The sequence below is a fragment of the Lagenorhynchus albirostris genome, chromosome 16 (assembly GCF_949774975.1).
Source record: "Lagenorhynchus albirostris chromosome 16, mLagAlb1.1, whole genome shotgun sequence".
NCBI lineage: Eukaryota > Metazoa > Chordata > Mammalia > Artiodactyla > Delphinidae > Lagenorhynchus > Lagenorhynchus albirostris.
The window spans coordinates 82,982,080-83,007,181 of NC_083110.1; the positions used below are offsets into that span (position 1 = coordinate 82,982,080).

The 25,102-nt window shown below is 60.0% G+C and overlaps 1 protein-coding gene across 1 annotated transcript in view; it reads left to right on the top strand.

The window, feature by feature from the left end:
• The window catches only part of JAKMIP3 (Janus kinase and microtubule interacting protein 3), a 107,447-nt gene that overhangs the window by 44,708 nt on the left and 37,637 nt on the right, over positions 1–25,102 (top strand). Inside the window, exons 3-9 of the mRNA XM_060126918.1 lie at positions 861–1,088; positions 14,681–15,178; positions 20,722–20,937; positions 22,391–22,510; positions 23,058–23,204; positions 23,437–23,568; positions 24,766–24,801. Of these exons, the coding sequence (XP_059982901.1) occupies positions 954–1,088; positions 14,681–15,178; positions 20,722–20,937; positions 22,391–22,510; positions 23,058–23,204; positions 23,437–23,568; positions 24,766–24,801 (1,284 nt within the window). The 5' untranslated portion in view covers positions 861–953. The remainder of the gene's footprint in view (positions 1–860; positions 1,089–14,680; positions 15,179–20,721; positions 20,938–22,390; positions 22,511–23,057; positions 23,205–23,436; positions 23,569–24,765; positions 24,802–25,102) is intronic.

Here is a 25,102-nt window from a genome sequence, read left to right on the forward strand (position 1 = left end):
GTGCTGGCTGACGGCACGGCCCCCCACCCAGAACTCCTGGCCAGTGGGTCCCAGTGGTCCCCCAGGACCTCCCAGACCAGGCCTTGAAGAGCCTCACCAGGTGGACGGGACCCGCTGTGCACCTCAGCACGGGTGTCCAAAGCACAGGATGGAGGCCTTGGGGGACACTGGGGGCACTCTCGTGTCTCTCTGTGCGGGTGAGGAAACTGAGGCACGGGGTGTCGCGGGGAATGAGTGCAGAGCAGGGCTCAGCCTGCCTCTGCTTTCTCATCCAGGCGAAGTTGGTGGATGCACCCAGTTCCCACACTTGCGCCGGGGCGAGGACGCAGGAGGGGGGAGGGGCAGCCCCAGGCCTGGGGGCAGCAGGTTCGGGCACGGGGCTGGGTGCTGGATGAGCCGGCCTGGGGCGGGGCGCTGGCACCCAGGGGGGCCCAGGGCACGTGCTCACCCGCTGAGCTGGCTGGGCACCTGGGCTGAGGGTGTGACCCCTTCCGAGGTGAAGTTTGTAGGCCCCGTGGCGGGGCCCAGGGGTCCCAGCCGCCACTCCCTTTGGTGTTTCTAACCCACTGTTCCCATCAGGCTGCCACACACCCTTGTATGAAAGGCGGGCCTTAACTTTGGGTCCCCCGGTGTCTTATTCCAAAGGGGCAAAGAGCAAACATTCATTAAGCGCTGGTCACATGTGCGGCAGGGGACTTGCTCTAGCTTTGGGGGGGTCCCCGTCAGGGGTGCTGTGCAGAGCGCAGAAGGCCCCTGCGGGCCCGGGGCTGTGACCTGGCGGGCAGTCGGGAGCCAGCGTGGCCCCGCCCACCCTGCGGCGCCGAGCTCAGGCCTGCTCACCAGGTGTGCTTCCCCTCCAGGTGACTGAGAAAATGTAGCGGAGCCCAGCTCGGCGCGCACAGCCCAGCCCGGACGAGCGGCCCGCCCCGAGCGCCCCTCGGGCCACCCTCACCATGTCCAAGAAGGGCGCGGGCGGCCGAAGCAAGGGGGACAAGGCAGAGGTCCTCGCGGCGCTGCAGGCCGCCAACGAGGAGCTGCGGGCCAAGCTCACCGAGATCCAGATCGAGCTGCAGCAGGAGAAGAGCAAGGTGGGCCCCGCGCCCCCCCCCCCCCGCCTCGCCACGCCTTCCTGGGCCCTCCGCCCCCCCCCCCCCCGCCTCGCCACGCCTTCCTGGGCCCCCCCGCGCCCCCCCCCCGCCTCGCCACGCCTTCCTGGGCCCCCCGCACCCCCCCGCCCCCCGCCTCGCCACGCCTTCCTGGGCCCGCAGGCTCTGCCCGGAGCGGGGTGGAGCCGGGTCTGCAGATGAGCCAGCCCAGGTGGTCCCCGGGTCCCAGCGGCTCTCAGGGCAGCTCGGGAGCATAGACAGCGCCGGGGAGGGGGCTCCAGACCCACAGGGGGGTGTGCGGACACGGGCCTGACCCGCGGGAGCAGCCCTGGTCCTCAGCGTGTGGGCCGAGGGGCCTTGTCCAACCACACCGTCCCTGGAACGGTGCGGCTTCCCCCTGAACTGTTCACAGTGGAATTTCACCCAAATATAACAGCCCCAAAGCAAACAGCCAGGCCTTGGGCTCAAGGCCTCCAGGTGTTGGGAGGCAGCTCTCCTAACCGACCCACTTGGAAGCGTCGGTCCCAGACCCCAGTGGGCAGCCCTGTGATGACCCCCTGCCCCGACACCCAGCCCTCGGGGGTCCTTGCAGCCTGCAGAGAAGGCTGGGCTTGTGCTGCGGCTGAGGGGGTCCTGGTCAGAGGATGCCCTCCCCTCTCAGTGCCAGGCCAGGCCCGGGGGGCCGTCTCCCCCTCCCACGCTTCCCTGCCTCTCTGTCACCTCCATCCTCTCCTCGCTTCCCACCCAGGAGCCACTAGGAAGTACATGGGCTCTTGGGAAGGAGATGCAAAGAAGAGAAAATCTGGGGAGAGGAAGGCGTGGGGAGGGGAGAACACCAGGGCGGGCTTCTCTCCCGGAGGGTTTGAAAGGTCCCTGGCTGTGGTCTGGCCGGCATAACGGCCCCGCAGCCTTGCCCTCCCGGGAGGCCCAGTCAGGGAGGGAGTCACGGGAGGCGGGGGCCAGCTGCTTCGCAACCTCCTGGTTAAATCACAAGAGGGATGGTATTTTGTGACGTGTGATGACTATATGGAATTCAGAGTTCATTGTTAGTAGATAAGTCGTTAGGACCCAGCCCCGCCCGTTCATTTACACATCGTCTGCAGCTTAGTAACAGCAGCGCCATCTGAGCCATAGGCCTGAAATACTGCGTGCATGGCCCGTTACAGAAAAAGCGTGCGGGCCGGTCCTGGTCACCTCCCTCCCTCCTAGGTCCCTTGCTCTGTGAAAGGGGACAGACAGCTCCGGGCGCAGGGCCTCCAGCATGGACACTAGAAGGCGGCTGTCACAGTGACCACGTGGCCGTTCCCGTGGCCAGGCCACCTCGCTGGGCCTGCAGGACAGTCAGAGCCTGCTGAGTGCCCGTGGTGAGGACCCAGGGAGTTGGAGAGCATCGGTGTCAGCACCTGCTCTGGGCCAGGTGGTCGCAGAGCCAGCAAGGACAGCCCAGGGGGCCCCGACACGCTGCCTGGCTGGAGCACGGGGCAAAGGCACCAACATGAGTGGCCTGGGATGGAGAGTTGTCGAGTTGTCCCCGGACGCAGAGAGCATCTGTTCTGCGCCCTAGAGGCACGTGGGCGCTCCGAGTATCTTGTCCTGACCAGACTGTAGGGGCTGTGAGGCCAAGCCTCGGACATCACTCTGGCCCTCCCCCTCCCCTGTTTGCAGATGAAAGAGAAGAGGGGCTGACTTGTTAAGAGCCTAATGATAATGAAACTCTTTGTTTTATTGGGTAAAAATATAATAGCAATTGTCTTTTCAACGCAAAGAAACGCCGCGTGGTAGAAATCACTAAGTAATAGTACCTTTGCCCGAATCTCTAGATTCTGTCCACCGTTTACAGCAGCATCGTACATATTCCACGTGCAGCTTTATCAAAACCCATCCCTTCTGCGGCAGCCCAAGGGGCGTGTGCCGGCCCCTGGCTGGCCAACAGGCCGAGTCTGGCCGGGTCGGAGCTCGCAGCTCTCCCTGGTGGCAGACAGGAGTCCTGGGCCTGGCGTCAGAGGCCCTGTTATTTATACAAGGTGTACTTACTGTCTTTTGAGAAGATGATACAACCTCTTGGTTCAAAACGCCAAAGGAAGAGAAGAAAAGGCCCAGCATCAGGGAGCCTCTGTTCTTCGGGTCCACACCCCAGGTCACCTCCCAGAGGGGTTCAAGTTACAGTTTCTTGAACACACCTGTGTGTCTCTTTTTAAAGCATAAATGACACATGGTTCTGAGTCCCTTTTTCTTCTTCCCTTCACCGTGTGTCTGGGAGGCTGGAACTCCCGAGGTCCAGCCTCACATGGTCCAGCACATGCAGCAGCCCTGCGGAGAACACCCCTGTCTGCATGTCCTGGACCACACGTGCAAGAGCATGTGTGATTGCAGTGTGACAGTGACCACAGCAGGGCCCATGAGAGTGCAGAGGGCCCTTCAGGGAGGTGGACGCAGTCGGAAGCTCCAGGACTCAGATCCACGTCGAATCCACGCTGGGCTGGGTTTGCTGCCCGAGTGCGGGCTGCTCTGGCCGCACCAGCCTGTCAGCGTTCCTTCATACAGGCACCCTCGTTTCCCCGGCTAGAAAAGGACTCTGGTATCTTTTTTACCTCTGCCTGTGGTTCTTTGTAGTTAAGGCCCCTTAGGCTGTGGTTTCCAGACCTCACTGTGCATCACAGTTTCCTGTGACTCTTGTTGAAAACACAAGACCCTAAAAGACAACCTCCTAAACGGGAGAAAATATTTGCAAATGTTATGAGCAATAAGGGGTTAATACCCAACATATATAAACAGCTCGTACAACTCAACATCAAAAAACCACACAACCTGATTTTAAAATGTGCAGAAGAACGGAATAGATGCTTTTCTAAAGAGGAAGTGCAGGTGGCCAACAAGCACATGAAGAGATGCTCAACATCACTAATCCTAAGGGAAATCAAATCGAAGCCACGGTGAGACGTCGCCTCACGCCTGTCAGAAAGGCCATCGTCAAAAAGGACACAAATGGCAAGCGTTGGTGAGGGTGTGGAGGAAAGGGAGCCCTCGCGCACTGCTGAGGGTGTGGAGGAAAGGGAGCCCTCGCGCACTGCTGAGGGTGTGGAGGAAAGGGAGCCCTCGCGCACTGCTGAGGGTGTGGAGGAAAGGGAGCACTCGCACGCTGTTGGGACGAGAGCAAATTGCTGCAGCCACTGCGGAGAACAGTACTGATGTTTCTCAAAAAACTAGAAATAGAGCTACGATATGACCCAGCAATTCCACTCCTGGGTATGTATCTGAAAAAAAAAACAACCACCAAAAACACTAATTTGAAAAGACACATGCACCCCAATGTTCACAGCAGCATTATTTACAATTGCCAAGATATGGAGGAAACCTAAGTGTCCGTCAACAGACGAATGAATAAAGAAGATGTGGTACATATATGCACAATGGAATATAACTCAGTCATAAAAAAGAATGAAATTTTTCCATTTGCAGCAACATGGATAGACTTGGAAGGCATTATGCTAAGTGAAATAAGCCAGACAGAGAAAGACAAATACCATTTGACATCACTTATATGTGAAGTCTAAAAAATACAACAAACTAGTGAATATAACGAAAAAGAAGCAGACTTGCAGGTGTAGAGAACCAGCTAGTGGTTACCAGTAGGGAGAGGGCAAAGGGGAGGGTCAGGATAGGGGTAGGAGATTAAGAAGTACAAACTAGGGCTTCCCTGGTGGCGCAGTGGTTGAGAGTCCGCCTGCCGATGCAGGGGACATGGGTTCCTGCCCCGGTCCGGGAAGATCCCACATGCTGCGGAGCGGCTGGGCCCGTGAGTCATGGCCACTGAGCCTGCGCGTCTGGAGCCTGTGCTCTGCGACGGGAGAGGCCACAGTAGTGAGAGGCCCGCGTACCGCAAAAAAAAAAAAAAAAAAAGAAGAGAGGGAAAACCCCACAGGCCCATGGCCTCACCTTCTGCAGAACTGAGCTCTCCGAGCCCCGGCTGCTCTGAAGCCTCCACTTTGGGCTTCGCTGCCGAGAGCTACCTCCCCACAGGGTAGCCGCCAGTCCCCCTGGTCCTGCTGCCACCCCTGTCTTCTCCCCCACCTCCTGGCTGAGCTGGAGCTGGGCTGGAGGGCACAGTGCCCCAGGGGCCGAGGCGGGACGTGCCATCCCAGGGAGCGCTGCCTTCCTGCAGAAAGACACACCCAGGTGGTGTAGTAGGTAACGACCCCTCATTTCCTTGCTCAGCCTCTGGGCCTGTGGCCGGCCCAGAGCAGGTGCGGGGAGCAGTGGAAAGGAGCAGCAGGGGTACAGGCAGACCAGGAACGCAGGCCCGGCCGCGAGACCTGAGGACGTTCTCTGAGCCCCTGCGTCATTACCTGCCCCCGCCTGGCCTCCCAGCTCCCACTGGTGCGTCCCAGCCAGACCTGCACGGTCCCAGCCAAACATCATCTAAAACATTCTAGATTGTTTCTTAATTGTATTTATTTATTTATTTTTGGCCGTGTTGGCTCTTCGCTGCTGCACGCGGGCTTCTCACTGCAGTGGCTTCTCTTGTTGCGGAGCACGGGCTCTAGGCGCGCGGGCTTCAGTAGTTGTGACTCACAGGCTTCAGTAGTTGTGGCACGTGGGCTCAGTAGTTGTGGCGCACGGGCTTAGTTGTTGCACAGCATGTGGGATCTTCCTGGACCAGGGCTCGAACCCATGTGTCCCCTGCATTGGCAGGCGTATTCTTAACCACTGCGCCACCAGGGGAGTCCCAACATTTTAGATTTTAAGAAGTGTGTGTGTGTGTGTGTGTGTGTGTGTGTGTGTGTGTGTGTGTGCGCGCGCGCGCGTGTGTACAGGTCCCTGCCGCCCGGCATTAGCACGTACTGTCATTTTGGATTTGAAGGTGGATGAGCCAGAAGCTGGCAGACCCGCTGCCCGCCCTTATTTCCCCCGCACGGTCCTGGGTCCGAGCCCGGCCTCGCCCCACACCCACCAGGAGGCCTGGGCCTCCCTGAGACCGAGAGCCATGGCGCTGGTCCCACGGGGCAGCTGTCATGGGGATGTGGGCTCAGACAGGGGCTCAGCTCATGGGAGGTGGTCAGTGGCCCTGACGCGGTGCCCAGGGTGGGGGTCCTGGGTCTCCATCACTCCATCCCCGGTGGGCGGCGAGCTGGGAGCAGCGCCTGGTTTCCTTCCCAGCGCAGGGCGCACACGGCGTGGGAACTGCCTGCCGTGTTTCCTCTTCGGTTCTTGCCTGCGTTTCCCTCCTCTCCCTACCGTCAGTCCAGTAAATAGAAGATGCGTCTGTGTTACCCTTGGAGTTTCTCCCGGGAGGGCGTCTCCTCCTGTAGCCGAGAGCAGGACTGCAACAGGACCACAGGCAGCTTCCGGGGAATCTCCTCGGTTCTGTCTGCGCAGCCTAGAGACGGACACTTTACCCCAAGCACGCGGTGGGTTGGTGGTGCCTACGCCCTGGCCAAGTGGGGAATAAGATGCGAATTCAATCTTCATGGCAAATGCTAACAACGTCCACCCTCGCCACCCTTCTGAAGTCTTCGCATGTGTTAACGTCATTGTTACAACCGCAGGACAAATTTGTGCGGCCAGCTCCGTGGACTTGGAGCCTTCCGTCCAGTTTCTAGCACATTCCAGATGCTCCTGCAGCACCCAAGGAGGAGGGCCTGGATCTGGACCTCATGATGGAAGTGGGTGGACGGCCGGAGGGACCCTTCCCCGGCCCCCAAGGGGCTGGACAGAACAGGGGTGGAGGCTCTCATGCCCCAGGGGTGGGGAAGGCGGCCTCAGGACCGGGCGCCAGCTGCCTCCTCTTCCTTATTAGGGACTCAACACCTCGTCTTGCAGGTTGCGGTTTCCAGGGTCAAGAAGGTCCCTGTGGAGCACAGAGAGATGCCAATGCACGCGGCAGCCGCGGGCTAAGCGTTGCGGATTTCAGGCCCACGGTTAGTTCATCACCGAGGGGGACATGCAGGAATGGAGACTCGACAGCAGAGAATGAAATCATTTAAATGAAAACAGGCCTCTCCTGCTGCCAGGGCGCTGGAGATAAGTGGGGCCACCTCGGATGGAGACCCTTCTGAACAGAGGGAGGAGCTTAGCAGGGAGAGGCTGCAAGGGAGAGGCCTCTCGGAAGCTCCGTCCAAGTTAACTCCACGTTGTACTAAAGGGGGGGAAGTACTGGGATCCTTGAAGTGGAAAGAAGAAAGAATCATAGCGACATGACACCCCTGTGTCTCCATCACAGGCTCAAGGAAGCTCCGGCTCTAGGCTGGGCACAGAGCAGCCCCTGCTGCCTGCACCCCGTGGTCCCTCCTACAAGCCGTGCCCCCAGCTTGGCCTGGAACCGTGTGTGAGGAACAGAGCAGACACACCCAAGCGTTACACCTGCTGTTACGAAACACACTAGTCCTAACTGGGAGGAGGGGACCCCGTGGGGGAACCCTGTGCTGAAGTCCAGCCACCCCCCAGCTCCAGGCCATGGACGGCCACTCAGGAAGGATGTACTGAGCACCCTGCCCCCAGGACCACGTCCAGGTGGAGGGAGACATGCAAGAAACAGGAACTGGGCAGCCGGGCGGGGTTACAGCCTCCAAGCCGACACGCTGGGCCGTGGTGTTGTCGCTCTGTTCAGCAATCAGGGAGGGCCTCCCAGGAGAGGTGGCCTTAAACCAGCCGGGACAGGGAAAACGAGGAAGTGAAGGTGGGAACTAAGGGGGCTCCCGTAATGCAACCGGCGGCCAGGAAGGGCGTCGGGAGAGGTGGCCTAGGGGTCAGGCCACGGAGGGCCATGCAGGTGGGAAGGGCCTAAAAATGTACCGTCTGGACCAGGACATTGGAGAGAGACTGAGACCCACAGGGGACCATGAACTTGGTTGACAGCTGCCTTCAGACTAGGTATGTCCTGGTCACCAGGTCAGCATATTTGTTACCATAAGTCATGCGAAAAAAGCGTGGAGGTCATTGTCTTTCCAAGCTAGTGAGGTGGGTGATGTAGGCGCCAGCGTGTTGCCTGTTTCACAAGGAGGAGGGGGTACAGCGGGGAAGCCGAGGGGGAGACAGAGCAGCGGAGGACTCCACGCCAGCAGCAGGAGGCCATGTGCACGCGGGGCTGGGGCCGCCCTGGCCCTGGAGAGGAGTGGGTGTGATAACACGGGAGTGATCTCCAAATCCGCGAATCCCAGTTATGCCCCAAACTCCTGTGGGGGACCCCTTCCCCCCACACCCACACGGGAATGCTACATTCTCGCAGCAGCTCCAGGGGGCAGGCCGCAGACTTCGACTTCTCGCCTGTGTGGACAGAGCCACTTGGGACCCTGTAGACAAAAGCACTGCAGAAGAGAACACACCGAAAAACATAATGAGCCAGAGGAAGAATGCCTCCCCCTCCCCCGATAACCTGGGAGACCAAGAAGCAGGACCAAGTGTTCAGGAACCTGGCCCGACATGCGGAGGACCACAGGCAACTCACAGCACCAGGAAGCATGAGGCTCCTGGGGAGTCAGGGGTCGCCTCCATTTATTCAGAGGGAAGCTCTGTTGCGCATGAATCAGGAGTGGGACTGTGCCCTTGTCCCGTCTTCACACGCACCTGGGCCAGGGCACCTGGCCAGGGAGGGGGAGGGGCAACACCAAGCAGACCATCTGACGTGGGCGGGGCTGCGGGTTCTGCTCCAGTGTCTGTTCCTGAAATGGACCCCGATTGTAGAGCAGTCGTTGGAGGTTGGCAGGAGATAATGTTTCTAGAAGTAAGACCACAGAGGAAAACATCCTTTTTTTTTTTTGGATTTTTTATTTTTATTTATTTATTTTTTTATATAGCAGGTTCTTATTAGTCATCCATTTTATACTTACTAGTGTATACACGTCAATCCCTATCTCCCAATTCATCCCACCACCATCACCCCCTGCCACTTTCCCCCCTTGGCGTCCATACGTTTGTTCTCTACATCTGTGTCTCTACTTCTGCCCTGCAAACTGGTTCATCTGTACCATTTTTCTAGGTTCCACATATATGCGTTAGTATACGGTATTTGTATTTCTCTTTCTGACTTACTGCAATCTGTATGACAGTCTCTAGATCCATCCACATCTCTACAAATGACCCAATTTCATTCCTTTTCATGGCTGAGTAATATTCCATTGTGTATATGTGCCACATCTTCTTTATCCATTCATCTGTCGATGGGCATTTAGGTTGCTTCCATGTCCTGGCTATTGTAAATAGAGCTGCAATGAACCTTGGGGTGCATGTGTCTCTTTGAATTATGGTTTTCTCTGGGTATATGCCCAGTAGTGGGATTGCTGGGTCATATGGTAATTCTGTTTTTAGTTTTTTAAGGAGGGAAAACATCCTTGCTGGTAGAAAAGTGATGTGTCTAAAAATCGCTCGTGAGCAATGAATTAGGACCCCTCCCAGGGCACTGTTTTATCCATTCAGCTTAAACTTCTGTAGGCCCCTGAGCTGTCTCCAGGGCCCCGCACGTTTGTTAACTGGCCTTTGAGAGCTCCAAATGTTTGCGGCGTTACAAGTGGTGGCCGTTTCCACCCAGGGCGGGTGTTGCACGGACCGCACCAGAGCCCTGGGACCACGAGGCACGAAGCTCTAGGCCGCAGTGCCCGGCGCACCCTGCTGCCCGGCACTGAGCGTGGAGTGCAGGGCCCGCCTGTGGCCGGTCCGACGCTGCCATTAAAGAGATGCATCTTCTCTCTGCAACTTAAATCAGCAACAGCACAATCTCAAGCTCTTAAACGCGATTTGATTCTGATACCTTCTCTTCTCACGAATACTATCTGACAAACCTGACAAACAGCATCTCCATTCTGTTCAGCAGTTTGTCGGTGGAGGACTGTGTCCCCAGGCTCTGTCTTTCCGGCATAACGACTGCCCATCACTCTCAGGGACGTCCTGGTCAGGACTGTGCGTGTGGCCACCCTGTCCTGTGACGCCTGCTCTGTGCCAGGTCTGTGCTGGTCACGAGCCGGGCGTGGTCCATCCTCGTGGGGCTGTGGTCTGGCCTGAGCATTGAAGCCGGTCTTGACCAAGGACGGTAGCACGGCGGTGTCCACCGCTGCTGAAACGGCCGGCCTGCGAGCTGCCTGGGCCATTTCTATCTAAGAGCAGGTCTGAGCCATTTGGCTAGTCGGCTGGGTGGGGTCCCGCTGTGCCGGCGCCCCACCCGCTGGGAAAAGGCTGCCTCGGCCCCATGTGGGACTCGCTAGTGTCCCCCCGTCTCCAGCCCCAAGGTTCTTGTTCTTGTCCAGTTTTCAGGTCTGCCCTGATGCTGTCTGGACCCCCCTCCTCTGCCCCTGAAGAGTCCCAGGCCCGCGGTGGCCTGCTGGGCCCTGGTCCAGCCCCCATCACTCCCACTTCACACGGGGCCGCAGCACCAGGGCCTCCACCACGGGCTCACCCTGGGCACCCATCAGAAGCACATCCGGACGCCCGGCCCGTCCGTACGGTCGGCTGCCGTCTGTTTTCACCTGGCAGAGGGGCTCGCTGGGCCTCACGGGACGGGGCCCGCTTGCAGGCAGACGTGAGTGGGAGGAGAGCATCCTCAGCCCTTTTACTGGATGCTGCGGAACAACTGGTCTTAACTGTCCTTCTCACATATTTCACAGCCCCAGAGAGCACACCGCAGCTAGGGTTCCACAGCCCATGCGTGCATGTGAATGTACATGCGTCTGCATGTGTACACACATGTACATGTGTGAGGACAGGTGTACGTATGTGCATGTGCATGGTGTGTGTGTGTGTGTGTGTGTGTGTGTGTGTTGGGGCCTCTCTGGGGTGATCGGCGGGCCTAACGGGCCTGGCGCCGAGTTCCTGGGGTTCCCACAGCCCCCCCAGCTCTCCCCAGACTTCGTGTTAGACCCCAGGGGTGGAGCCACGACGACTCTCCTCCTTGGCTTCACCTCAGACTCACCTGGACAGGAAATGTAAAAGGAGTCCCAAGGCCCAGGCCACCCCTTGCCCCATGACAATATGTCATCGTTTTGGGGTGTGAGATGCAGGCGCCCGTGTTTTTTAAAGCTTCCCTGGCGCTGCCATGCGGTCAAGGAGAGACCCACTTGCCTGAAGGGTCTTTGCCCAGAAAAAGTCTTCTCTGCGTCGGAGACTGGGGGTTAATTTCTAGGAGAGGTTCAATGAGAACTTTGGAGTTTGGAGGAGAAGCTGTTTATTCACATGCAGGTTTGTGGAGCAGACAGGGTTCCACATGGAGGAGGAATCCTGATGACAAACCCACCCTCCCTCCATCGTCCCCCTCCCCCTCCCCCTCCCTCCCTCTTCCCTCCGACTCCCCTGCCCCCTCCCCTTACCAAAGTGAACTTCACTCTGAGAGGGAGAAGAGACAGGCCAGCCTGTGAACGAGGCAGCAAGGGGGAAATGTGCTGAAAGATAATGATAAAACTGGTGCTTATTTGCAGGAGTTTATGGTCTGCAAGCAGGTTCCTGTGCTTTTCTTACTTCCAGCCTCTGAGGAGGGTACAGTGAGGCCGAGGTTATTACAGAGCTGCTGGGAGCTCCTAAAAAGTTCTGTGTCATGGAGAGCCGTTTGGGCTCAGGGATCCGGGTCATGTTGGTCAATCTTCAATTTTCAGTGCTATTTGGGGCCATGAGCCCTTTCCCCCCTCCACCCGCTGGAGCTGCACACCTGTGCACACCTGCGCACACCCTGCGAGCCCGCCATCGGTTGGTCTCCGTGGCCAGGGGAGATTGTCGGTTCGGCCCAGACACTAAGGGAAGGAATTCACCGCCCCTTAGTGGACGGAGCCTCAGAGAGGAGAGGAACAGTGAGCGCGTGGCAGAGACAAGTACCAGTGCGCTCACGGGCGCCGCCTGGCGGGGCTCCCAGGAAGCCATCGGACTGGTCCTCGTGGTCAGTGCCTTTGCTCAGAACTGCAAGTGAGCGAGCCCAGCTGAGCACCAATTCCAGCCCCAGAGCGTCTCCCGGGACCCTCACTCGTGTTGCTTGTTCTCCTCTCCTTCAGCTGCCAGATCCCTTCCTCTGCAGCTTCCGATAACCATGGTGGCCGTCGTGGAGGCAGGGGTTCCAAAGGGAGCCCAGCCGTGCTGTTGGCTCTGTCAGAGCCAATTGCTCCGGCAGCATCGGGGCTGCTGCGGGACGGGCAGGGAGGCAGGGAGGCTGGGAGGCCCGGAGGCCGGGAGGCCAGGAGGCCAGCCCCGTGTCGGCTCATTTTTAGCCAGGCCTCTCGTGCAAGTCTGATGTGGGCTGTGGCAGACACCTGTTCCACAGCAGAGTCACGGGCACTGGACCGAAGGGTAACCACAGGCGGGCGTAGTCTCCGTTTTCACTGCACACAGCTTAGCTCAGAGTCGGGGTTAAACCCCATCTAACCCCGAACTGTTCTGCTGATGTCTCTCTCTCTGCTCCAAACAAAACAAAACACAAAACACGCCTCTATGACACATGCTACGTCATTTTTCTTTTCTCTGCTGATTCCCATCCAAGAGGGTGTCCTGAAGGTGGTGTTACGTCACCCATCAAGGGGAGAGGAGCTGGGCTCTGGATCTCAGACGCGGGTGGTGCTTCTGACTCCACCACGTCCAGCTTCAGGACCCACTCTGCCGACCCTCTGCACCCCACCCGCTGTAGGGACGGCAGCACCTCCCGGCCTGAGCAGGTTCTGAAATGGCACCAGTGGGCTCCCCTAGAGAGTCACCACGCCCACACGACTGAGAAATACCCCCCGTCCAAATCTTGCTTTTCTGGGTGTCTTGAACTCAATTTAGACTGGACAAAAGGGAGATTCACTTAAATGGAAGATGAATAAATATCTGTCTGCTCGAGGCTTTCAGCAATAGCCCAGTTCTCCAGGCAGAAACCCAAACAGCCGGGCCGGCGCTCACGGTGCCCCGTGTGCCGCTGGGGACTTGTCAGGGGCCCTGGTTATTAGAGTTTCTGCAAGCATTGCAGGGTCTGAGCCATCCTGAGGGAAGGCTCGGGACCGAACACCACTGGACAATAGGACTGCCCGTCGGGGTGCACCAGCTGAGGGAGTCAGCGTCCCAGGTCTGCCCTAAAGGCGGAAATAACAGAGGACAAGGTGGCCACGGCCCCGGCAGGGAAGGCAGACGGCTCAGCCACAGAGAGAGAAATAAGGCACTTTTGGGAGTGACGACTGCTGTGGAGACAGTGACACAAAGTAACGGGGTCGCTGCAGTGGGCCCGGGAGCTCCTGACCCCACGAGGCTGCAGAGGCTGCCGCCCGAGACCGCGGGAGACCACGCGGGGCTGAAGCTGGGCCGGGCCGGGCAGAGCAAGCCAGGAGGGTGGCAGCAGGCGCACGTCCAGGGTCGTGGGGTCAGAGCCTACACGCCTCTGCGGGGAGAGCGCAGGGCGTGAGTCCCCACGGAGCGGGGCCGCGGCCCGTGACTCGTTCCCCGCAAGGATGTGCCCCGTGGGTGGCACGGGGTCTTGCAGGTAGCGCCCTCTTTCCTGGGGATGGTGCTGCTTTTATTCCAAATGCACCGGGAGACGGACGGAGAAGAGGGTCACGTGGGGACCTGAGTGGCGAGCTTCGTGCTTCCTGAGCTCTCTCCGTGGAGAGTGGGTGGTGGGGAAGGGCGGTAGGAGGCAGCGGAGGCCTGGGGGCCGTGGGGGGGGCCAGGGAGGTGACAGACACGCGGTGCACCCTGCAGGTGGTGGTGGCAGGACTCGCTGACGGGACTGGGGTGACGTGAGCCGAGAATGACAGCCCCGCTCGAGGTGCCTGGACTGAGAACACAGACCTCTGAGGCTGGTGGGGGGGAGGGAAGCGTCCCTCTGGACACACTGAGTGTGAGGGGTCTGTAGGGGGCTGCGTTGCTCAGGGTTCTGGCAGGAAGCGGAGGCACCCTTGGTGTGTCTGGGGACGGGCGGCAGGGCTGTGCACTCAGGTGTGCCACCAGCCGGGCTCCTCCTGACTGTCTGTCCCTCGCCCCCCACGTAGGCCCGGGGCAAATCCGGATCGCAGCCATTCTTTCATTCCCTAAATAGAGTTTGAGCGCCGGCTTCATGCCACATGGTGTGTGGTGGGGTCATTCAGCCAAGGTCAGAGCTTTCGGATGGAAATAAATCATTCAGTAAAAAAAAACACTGAGTGTCCCCCAAAATCTAGACATCAGACATCATGTAGGCAGACAGTACAGCTGCCTAGATCGGTTTCTCCATTTGCCAGGAGTGTCACAGAAGGTAAGCGAGACCTCCCTTTATTGGGCTGAAGGGGGAGGGGCCGAAGCCGTCTGGAGGGCAGGAGCCGCACCCGCCCTGCTCCCCACGGGCTGTGCCCATTCCTCGGCAGACTCGTTTGAGGTGAGGGTTTCACCCTCCCGTGCACCGCAGGTTTCCGGGGCCCGTGTGTCTGCGGTGTTACTTTCCGGGCCAGGGGGGCTTCCAGGCTTGACGCCTCTGGGTGCACATTCCCGCCGTCCACCGACAAGGGTTGACTCTGTTGTCCAGCCACGTTTTAATGAGCCACCCTCGAATAGACGGTCGCTCCCAAGTTTGCAAGAAAAACCGCCTTCCCAAAACTTGCACTTGGGTTTCAGCAAACGTGGAGTTTGGCTCACAGACAGTGGGCGTTGCACTGGTCTTGCAGGTCAGCCGGGTGGAAAGGGAGAAGAGCCAGGAGCTCAGGCAGCTGCGGGAGCACGAGCAACACAAGAGCGCCGTCCTGCTCACCGAGCTCAAGACGAAGCTGCACGAGGAAAAGATGAAGGAGCTGCAGGCCCTGCGGGAGACGCTGCTGCGGCAGCACGAGGCTGAGCTGCTGCGGGTCGCCAAGGTCAAGGACAGCGAGAACCAGCGGCTTCGGGCGCTGCTGCACGCCCTGCGTGACAGCGCCCCCGACAAGGTGCGCGCCGTGCTGCTGTCCGAGGCCAAGGAGGAGGCACGCAAGGGCTTCGAGGTGGAGAAGGTGAGGATGCAGCAGGAGATCTCCGAGCTCAAGGGGGCCAAGAAGCAGGTGGAGGAGGCGCTGACGATGGTCGCCCAGGCTGACAAGGTCAAGGCCGCGGAGATCAGGAGCGTGTACCACCTGCACCAGGAGGAGATCTCCCGCATCAAGAAGGAGTGCGAGCGGGAGATCCGCCGGCTGGTATGTGCGGGGCGCGGGGCGCGGGGCGCGGGCAGCAGGGGCAAGGGGCAGGCATGGCTTCGGCCTCGCTCTCGGGCAGGGTCCCCTGCACAGCGCACCTCACACCCCTACTGTTGGTTTGCAGAATGCAGAGAGGCCAGGCTGCTAAAAACAGCCGGGTGCGTTTCAGAACTCACCACAGTCAGCGCCCCCCAGGGCCGGGGAGGCCGCAGTCCTCTCCCCTCCACCCACCCAGCTTTCCCTCCCAGTTCCAGCGTGGCCAGAACAAGGCACCTGCAGAGGAACCCCCGTTTCCTGGAAGGGATTTCTGAAAGGTTCCCCTTGAGAAAGGTTCCCCTTGAGCCCCAGGTTAGGCTCAAGCCAGGCAGCGGCTAGCGTTTGATGGCGTGAGTCCCACACTCCATAACTGGCAGGTTCTGCGGTCTGTGAGCTCACTGGACCCAGAGAGGCGAGACCAGAGGCCCACGGCTGATGGTCAGGGGCCCCAGGCCCTCCTGACATTCCCAGGCTGTGCACTGTCTGGGTCAGGAACTTCATCGGGCGCATCCTCCTGGCTCCAGAGACCAGGTGCCCAATATATGCGTGTATATATACGTGTGTGTGTATATGTCTCTGTGTGTATATTTCACACATATATACCTTTCATGTGTATATCATTGAAGACATACATGCCTGATAGCAAGAAGACCAATACTTCCCTTTTGAGACCCCCCCCCCCCCCGCCCCGGCCAAGAGTCCCACAGCTCCGCGTCTGTCTCACTTAGCCCAGTGGGGAGGGAATGGGCGGTGGGGTCACATTCCACCCACCGCATCTCCCGCCCCTTCCACCAGGTGGCGCTGTTGGAAGCCGGTCCACAAGGTGCTGCCGGCCGGCATCAGGACCCAGCACCCCCCACCCACCTCAGCTACTATTCCCAGAGCCCAACCATATTATAGAATATACAAAATCATTGTTTCCAGTTTTTATGGGATATAATTGACATACATCACCGTATAGGTTTAAAAAGTGTACAAGACGGTGGTCTGACTCACATATATGTGAAATGATTACCCCCATGAGCTTAGTTAGCTCCATCAGTTCATGGAGACACAATGAAAAGAGAAACCAAAAGAAAATTTAAAAAATGTTTTCCTTGTGATAAGAACTCTTGGGATCTGCTGTATTAACAGCTTTCCTATATTTCAGTACATATCAATGTTCTGTTTGTGTGCAATTTAAAGCAAATAATGAAAAGCACACGTGAAGTCCAGCCGCGTGCCCAACACATAGGAGGTGCTCCCAGAGCGAGGGCCACAGTGAGCGCCGGCTCCCGCCTCCTGCGAACCCAGCACCATGGCCCCAGCCTCTCTGCCAGGGCCCCTTCTCCGTTGCGGTGCTGCCCCCATGGTGACCCCTTGCTTAACTGAGGCCCAGCATCTCCTCGGCCTTCTCGTTTAGGCTCTAGCTGGTGAGAGCATCCTGACCCCTAGACCCGGCTGTGGATTCAGGGGTAACACCCGGCCCAGCTGTGCAGACACGTCTGAAGTGACCATGACTGAGGCCAAGCGTGATGCCCCAGCCCAGAGGGACGGGCGGCCTTGGCTGGGAGTGGGGGCTCCGGGGCATTTTCAGAGAAGACGAGGTTGGAAAGAGAGGCAGTGGTAGCAGGGCTAGAGCAGAACTGGAGGGTGGAAGATGTGGTCCAGAGGAGGCCCCACCGCAGGGGCCTGGGGGCAGGTCTGAGGAAGGGACCTGGTTTGGAGGGGAGGCGGGCTGGGGGCTGTCCGGAGGCAGGGCCTGGCCCCGAGCCACAGTGCAGGGCCAGCAGTGGTCAGGGCGCTGCGAGCCAGAGGAGGGACGTGGTCCCAGGTCCCAGGACAGCCACGGTGCAGCGAGGTTCACTGACGTGGCCCCAGGGATGACCGTGCTGATGGCCGTCGGGGGTCCCAGGGCTCCCACACAGAGAGACCCCGTCTGCAATTACCTTGGAAGATATTTGGCAATCCCAGTTTCTTACAAACGTCAGGCAAAGAGTTGCTGTTTCCCCACCCATGGCACTGGCCCATCTCGGGGCGTGGTGACGGTTTCCCTGGGTCTGGGAGGAAGGCACGTGGTTCTGGAAGGTCAGAGGTCCACCAGTGCTCAGGAGAGCGCTGGCCTGGGGGAGACGCGGCCTCCCCTTCCCCGTGTGCCACCCAGCCTTGGACGCCGAACCAGGGCATGTGTGACCGCAGGAGCGGCCGTGCGGCAGCCGATGCCAGACAGGGTTGCAGCCGCGTGAAGGCCAGCCTGGGGGCCCTGCTGCGGCCCAGGCACAAGGCCGTGGCACAGTGGCCGTGGGCAGCCTGACCCGGGAAGCCAAGGAGCTTGCAGGGAGGTCCGTGCCTCTGTGTCCTCGTGTGGCCAGCGCCCCGAGCAAAGGGCACCCTGCCGAGTGCTGCTTGTAGCAAACCTGGGGCCTGAATTCCCTGCACCCTGGGGGACGGGAGCTCTGCCTGTAGACGGGCCTCGCTGGCAGCCCGGCCCAGGGAGGAAGGGAGGGGACCTCAACAAGGGGCGGCCACTTTGCAAAGAACATGGCAACTCCCAAGTGGCCAAAAGCAGGAGGCTCCCCGCAGCACCTTGGTCAGTCTGGCTGGTGTTCGGGGCCTGGCCCCTGCCCGCCGGCCCCAGCCCTTCCGGCCCTTGTCCTGTGGCTCTGCCACTTGGGGTCTTCTGGGCGCGGCTCACAGGGTCTGAAGGGGAGGCTGTAGCCATCTGTAGCCATGTCCTGGGTGAGGCTGGCCCCGGCGAGGCGTGAGGCTGAGGGCCCCGCAGGGCCAGGCGCGGGCACGAGAAGGATGGCTGGGCCGGCCAGCGGGGACGGGCCGGGGAGGCGTGGAGCGTTAGGACCCTGGGTGCTGGCCGGGCTGGGGCACCCCGTGAGGGCACAGAGCTCTCAAGGAGAAGCTTCCTGGAGGGTGGGGGCGCGGCGGCCGGCAGGCACGCCCAGACAGAGCCAGGGAGGCCCGGAGCCGGGTGGGCCGCAGGGCAGCAGGAGGGGCCCGGGGCTCAGAGGTGCTTCTCACCACGGGGCTCGCCTCGGAGGCCCGGGGTTTCAGGAGGTGACTGCAGGACTGGGGCCTCCCTGCTGAGGCCCAGGCCGGCTGTTTTGAGGGGTCCCTGGACCTTACAGAAGGGAAGTCTGGAGCCCCAGGAGGCTCTGGAGCTGCCCCGTCAGCCGTGCCCAGCTGCACAGCGACCCCGGAGAGACTCGGTCCCGGGGCGGGGGGGCTCCTGACCGCATTTTCACCCCGTCAGAGTGGAAGGGAAGGAGGTGGTTCTCTCTGACTTCCTGTGCGAGCTCAGGTGCGTCCCCGTCGTCCCAGCCGCGCCTGGCTGGTGACACACTCTAAGGACTGGGCTGCAGCAGGCGGGGGGGGGGGGGGGGACTCTGGGCCCCAAGAACAGCTTCAGGCACGTCCATGCTGTGCTGTTGTGGAATCGGGGGATGTCAGCCGATCATTCGCTAAAATACGAGCTCAGATGGTTATTAAACATTCTATAAAAGAAGAAGTACAGGCAGCACCAATTTCCCCTTTCTCATAGAAACCTATGGTGTGCGGTGCTACCTGCCCCCAGTTGTCTGGACAGCTCGTTAGAGCGGTTAAACCCGTGCAGAGGCTGCCGGGAGGGGGCGTGGATTCTTCACGGTGCTTCCTGCAGGTCAGGAGAGCAGCCCAGCTGCCCCGCGGCCGCCCGCCGAGGCTTCCCTGGCCATCCCGCTACCCGGGCTTGAATGTGCTCCCCGAGCTGGAAGCAGCCCCCTGAGTGAGGTGGGGGCCCCATGCATCCGACAGAGCGTGTCTCCCCTCGGCTGGGCGTGCCCGTGGTGCACACGCGCCTCCTTCACGGGCGGGCCTCTGTGTCTAAAGCAGCGGGACCGGGAGATGCAGGAATGTGCCTTGACTGAGACCCTTGGCATGTCGGGCGCAACGAGGCGCTGAGTGCGAGGCCCCTGGGACCTTAGAGGAGTTTCCATCTTCAGAAATCAAATACCCCCCTCGGTGGGGTGGAAGCAGCCGCACGCATTTCCTTGGTGAGCAGAGCTCGGAGCTCCACCTCGGGGTGGACCGGCTAACTTGGCCACGTTACGTGGCACGTACAGTGACTTCCCTGGGAGGTTGGCTTCCTGGTCCAAACCATCTGCTTAAATAGCTGATTTAAGTGGGAGAGTGGAGACTTGTTTCCACCTTTCCTGATGAAGGAAAAATGATGTTTCTAAAGCGTCTGTGTGACTGTAACTGTGAGACCCGAGAACATAGCTGCTTCTTAACATGACTTCATTTTCACCGGCCTCTTTGTTTCCACTAACTGAACGGGTTGCCTCTTTCCACTTTGCTGTGTGCTCCAGGCAATGGGAGTTTAGCAATTAAGGATTTCTTTTCTTCTGTTCAGTGTGTCGCTGGCCTGTGAATTCTGTGATCTGGGCTAATTAGACATCTCTACTCTTTGTTCCAAGCTGACCTCAGCAGACGGCTGATTTATTAACTTACTCAAACCTTAAACAGCAAACAAAGCAGCAGGATACCCTACCCTGCTCTGCTGTTTGAAATATGTTTTAAACCGAGTCTTCTTGTCAATCTGGTGCCATTTGTAATGACACCCCCGGCACCCGAGCCTGTCTGTCTACAGAATGGGCCGCACGGGGCCCGTTACGCCTGGCCCTCCCCCAGGGCAGTGGCCTGCGCTTTGGTCAGGGCCGCCCCTGTGGCAGCTGGGAGGGGCCCAGAGGCCAGGAGCAGCTGTGTCTGGAGGGCTGGCAGCTATCAGGAGGTTGACACTTTAGGGAGAGTGTGCAGGGCTGCAGACCCCTCACAGCCACCAGACTCCCTGGGCACCCTGTCCTCCCGTCTGGAGCCTGCTTGTCCAGGGCCCCCCCGCCCCAAGCCTTAGCTCAGAGGAAGCTGAATTAAAAATGTGGCTTTGCCTGCGAGCAGTCAGGCAGCGCCCCTGCTTTCTACCCACACCTCGGAGCCCAGGGAGGACACGCACGTTGGCCCTACACACCGTCCAGCCTTCCCAAGCCAGGCGCCCACAGAGCAGCGGGAAAGAGGCCGAAAGGGCTTTTGGGCCCACGGCTCCTACTTCTCTGTGTTCCCAGCCCGCCTCTTTTAACACAGACCTTGCTCATCCTACTGACGGGGTTCAGGAAACGGGGCGCCCCTCTTCTGCCTGACGTGCAACAGAAGGCAGAGGGTAGAGGTGGTGTCTCCAGGCCCTGCCGGACAACGGGTCCCCGCAGGCCAGCCTGGGACAGGGGAGTCCCGCCAGGACCCCGGGGAGGCTGGGAGGGCTGTGTGGTGGAGATGTCCTCGGCTCCCCCGGCTCGGTCTGAGCTGGGGAGTCACGTGAGGCCTGGCGGCGGGCGCGACTGTCGGTCCAGGGCCACGTGCTTTGCCTCGGCTCTGCCGCTGCAGATGCCCCTCCTGACGCTTGTGCGATAGTCACTCCACCTGTTTCTATGGTAACTGCAGATCTGTGCCCTGCCTGCGTGTGTGATTGTGTTCTGTTCTCCTTGTAGATGGAGGAGATAAAATTTAAAGACAGAGCAGTCTTCGTGCTGGAGAGAGAGTTAGGGGTCCAAGCCGGGCATGCCCAGAGACTTCAGCTCCAGAAAGAGGCTCTAGATGAGCAGCTGTCCCAGGTCAAAGAGACCGATCGGCACCCGGGCAGCCCCAGACGGGAGCTTCCTCACGCAAGCGGTGCAGGAGACGCCTCAGACCGCTCGGGAAGTCCCGTAAGCACCTCCCATGCTTGGCCCGGCGACCAGAGTCACAGACAGGACTGCCCGTGGCTCGTGGCCTCGCGGGCAGCTCCCTGGGGAGTCCAGAGCCCAAGCCCTCCTGCCCTGGCGACACCGACCGTGTCTGCAGCCCGCAAGCCAGAGGGACCCTCAGCTTCGCTGGCGTGGCGGAGAGAGCCCAGAGACTTCCGTCTCTTCCCTTCCTTGTGACGTAGCACAGCACGTGCCCTCCTCTGTCCCCTCCCACGGGCCCTGCCCGAGGCGTCAGGCTTAGCTGCACCCGCCTCAGCTCCCGGGCCCCAGGCCGCGAAGGGTCCCTGCCCTCGCTGGTGGGAGATGCGGCTGGGCCGCTCCATCGCCGCACGCACGTGGGCTTTGCCTCGCGGCCCAGGGCGGCCCCCTGCTCGCCCGCCTCTGGCTGTGAGCCTCCCGCAGTGGCTTCTGCCGCTCCCGTCACCAGTCACCCGCCGCTTTCCGCATGCCCACGCCGCTTTTGCTCATTGGGCTGCATGGCAGCGCAGGGGCTGGGACACCATCCGTTTCCTCACAGCCGCTCCTGATTCAGAGCCCTCTGAGGGGTTCCGGGAATCCGGGAGGGAGTCTAAATTCCACGGACCCTCGATGCGGTCCTTCCAGGTCTGCCCCCTCGCCTCTCCTGCACCTGCTGAGTGAGGAACCATTCCTCGGTCCTTCCTGGACACGTGTCTGTTTGCTTGGAGGACAGAACCGCGTTTGAGCCGAGCCAGCCCTAGGACAGTGACGTTTCGAGAATAGAGCACGACATTTTATAATCTTATTATAAGTGGCTTAACTGGATCAAAACCAGCTCCTGCTCTGGCGTTCGATAGCTTCCGTTAACTCCAGGGAAATTCCGAAGCCAGATCAAACTGTTTTCTTTGATTTTTCCATCAAGTTCTAGTGGTTCCCGAAGTGACCTTTTAGAAACTAAATTGGAGGGACCACTTTTCTTGGGAAACCCACTTCTGAAAGTCTAAGTGGAACACCTCTTCCTGGGCTCACGTTATAACACGAGGAAAATTATGCCCCGACTGCAGTGCAGGGCAGGCCCCCCTCCTGAAAGCTGCAGCCAGCAGTGGCCACGTGAAGCGTGGTGCTGCTTTCCGTGGTTTTCTCGGCGTCACGCAAACCTGCGGCATCTGCATCGGCACGCCCTCGCCCCCATATCTGCACGCCCTCGCCCCCCACATCTGGATACTTCTGGACATTTCTGCTCCTACATCCTGTCCCCAGCGTACGGTTTGCCGTGCCCACGGCGCTCGAAGCAGCGGTTGTCGGCCCCCAGGAGGGTCCACACCCACCCCCAGCCGTTCGGAATCACGGGCAAGCATGACGCAGAAGTGCCTTGGTTTCCGTGGTGTGTTGAGATTTGCAATGGTTTTGGGGTCTGTGTCTAGGAACGGTTATTTGCAGTTGATTTTTGTTTTAGGAACAGCAGTTGGATGAAAAAGATGCTCGGCGTTTCCAACTTAAGATTGCGGAGCTGAGCGCCATCATCCGGAAGCTCGAGGACCGCAACGCCCTGCTGTCGGAGGAGAGGAACGAGCTGGTGCGTGGCAGTGGGGCTCGGTTCTGCGGGCTTGCGGCTGCTGTGCAGGGGGGCTGAGGCATCCTCTCCCACAATTCCCTGTGGAAAGGAGGAATGGGGGTGACGGGTGGGCCTTGCGTCCAGGCTCCTTGGCTGTTTCCAGTAAAACGTTATTAACAAAATCAGGCGGGGGGCCAGATGCAGGCCGCAGGAGCTGGCTGGCTGACCCCTGCCCTGCGTCACCGAGGCACAAGCATCCTCAGTTCCGCGTGTGAGCGGGAACACGTGAGGACCTCGCCCTTCAGCGGCGCCCTCACCATTAGTGTTTATGGCCATGGAAATTCCCAGTGACCTGTGCTGCCGGGGTGGGAGCTCCCCAAGGGGCCCCGAAGGGTCACGAGCCGGGCTGCTTCCCGCAGCTCTTATGGGCTGCATAGAGCGCGGGCCCGAGGCTGCCGCCCTTTGTGGAAGCTGAGGCTTGTTCTGCTCCCTTTACCGCCTGTGTTTGGAGACGCTGGTTCTCGGCACACTTGTAAAAATCGCTCTGTATATTTATTTTGTCTTTCAGTTGAAGCGTCTGAGGGAAGCTGAAAGTCAGTACAAGCCGTTGCTCGACAGAAACAGGCGCCTGACTCGGAAAAACGAAGATCTGTCCCACACTTTACGTCGGATGGAGAACAAGTTAAAATTTATCACCCAGGAGAACATAGAGATGGTAAGGGGCCTCGCTCTCGTGTAACCAGCCTCTCCTACACGAGGTTTGGTAACAAGATCGAGCCTTTGGTCTCACGGGCGTTTGTGGGACCAGGAGCTCGCTGGCAAGGAGGCCGTCCACCCACAGCCCACGGGTGGCTGGTGACAGGGCTGCGGGGACGCAGCAGCCGCCCTTCACCCGTCGGGCCCCCTCAGCCCACATGTCGCGTCGTGTGGTCTGGTTGGTTTTTCAGAGACAGAGAGCTGGCATCCTGAGGAGACCCAGTTCCTTAAACGACCTGGACCAGAGCCAGGATGAAAGAGAGGTTGACTTCCTGAAGCTGCAGATCCTGGAGCAGCAACACCTCATAGACGAGCTCTCCAAGGTGACCGCTGGGCACCACCCGCCCGCCCGCCGGCCGCGCTCTGTCCCCTCCCATCCCCGCTCTGCTGCCCACAGGGCACCCTGCGCCCGGGCTGGGAGGGGCCTGCTGGAGATGCGGGACACCCTCCCGCAGGGTCGGCTCTAGGCGTCCCCCCGCCCCCCACCCACTGAAGCCCTCTGCTTCCCTCCCCCCTTGGGACTGCGACCTCAAGAGCAGCAACAGGGCCTGTGTTGGCCCCGGGGCTCTCACAGCACTGGGGGTGGGATCCAAAGTCAGGGCGCTGGCAGGGCCGCGCTCCCGCAGACGGTGACGGGGAGGACGGGTCTTTGGCCGCCGGCCACATCCCTCTGACTTCAGCTGTCTTCTTGGGGCCTTTCCCCTCTTCTCTGGACACCCACCCACCCTAATCCAGGATGGTCTCCTCTCAAGGTCCATGACATAATCACTCCACAAAGACCCTGTTTCCAAATAAGGCCGCAGTCCCAGGCCTGGGGCTTGGGGTGTGGGGATATCTCTCCAGGGGGCCCCACCCTCCATCTACGTAGCCCTCCCCCTGTGGCCAGCCCCGGCACAGCTCTTCCAGTCCTTCCACGGACCCTCCTGCAGTTACCCTCATCAGGGCATCTTTTGCGTCTTTTTGGGACCCTGACTGACTGACTCCACGGTCAAATCAGTTCAGAACAAGCTGCTTTGGTCATTCTGTGCCCTGGGCGGAGGCAGGGGGAGGGAAGCAGAGGGGACAGCGGTGCTCTGTGTCCTGTCGCAGGTATGGCGCAGGGCCAGGGAGCGCTGGTCTGTCTTGTTTCCATGACTGAAATCACCTCCGAAGTAACTGAGATGGGTCGGGGCATCTTCCCACCCCGTGGGCAAGATGGGGTCTCACCACCCAGCCTTCCCTGACAGGGCCTGAGGTCAGAGCTCTTGTCCCTTCAGTGACCAGTGACCGTCCATCCCCCCAATAAGAATGCACGAGGGGAGGAGGACAGAGACGGCATCCTGACCAGTCGCAGACGCACACTCACCCTGAGCCCCTGCAGGGTCCCGGGTGCCCCTGGGGGCACCAGCTTAGGGAGGGAGGAAGGGCCAGGGCCAAGTGAGACCCTCCCTCTCAGGGCAGGGGGTGGGCAAGAGCAGTGGGCTTCGGGGGCCTGCGGGGCTCGGGGGCTCCCCCGTCTCCATGCGCCTTCTCTCTTCCAGACGCTGGAGACGGCCGGCTACGTGAAGAGCATGTTAGTAAGTACCACTCAGCGTCCTCTCCTGCATCTCGTCCCACTTCCTGGGGCCTTTGTCCCCAGAGCCCTCCTGTGCCAGTGGTTCCTCCCCACCCAGATAGGAGCATCCACCCCCTCCCTGGGTGGGTTTCGTGATCACAGTGCCGCTTGCCCAGAGGCTTTGCCGTGGGACTGAGAACGCCCACCCAGCAGGGTCACGCAGGGAAACGGCCAACACCCCAGTTGGCTTTTGGCAACGCCTGATCCAGAGCTGGCTCCCCCTCCAGCCCTGGGACACTCACCCCGCCATGGGTTTCTCCACC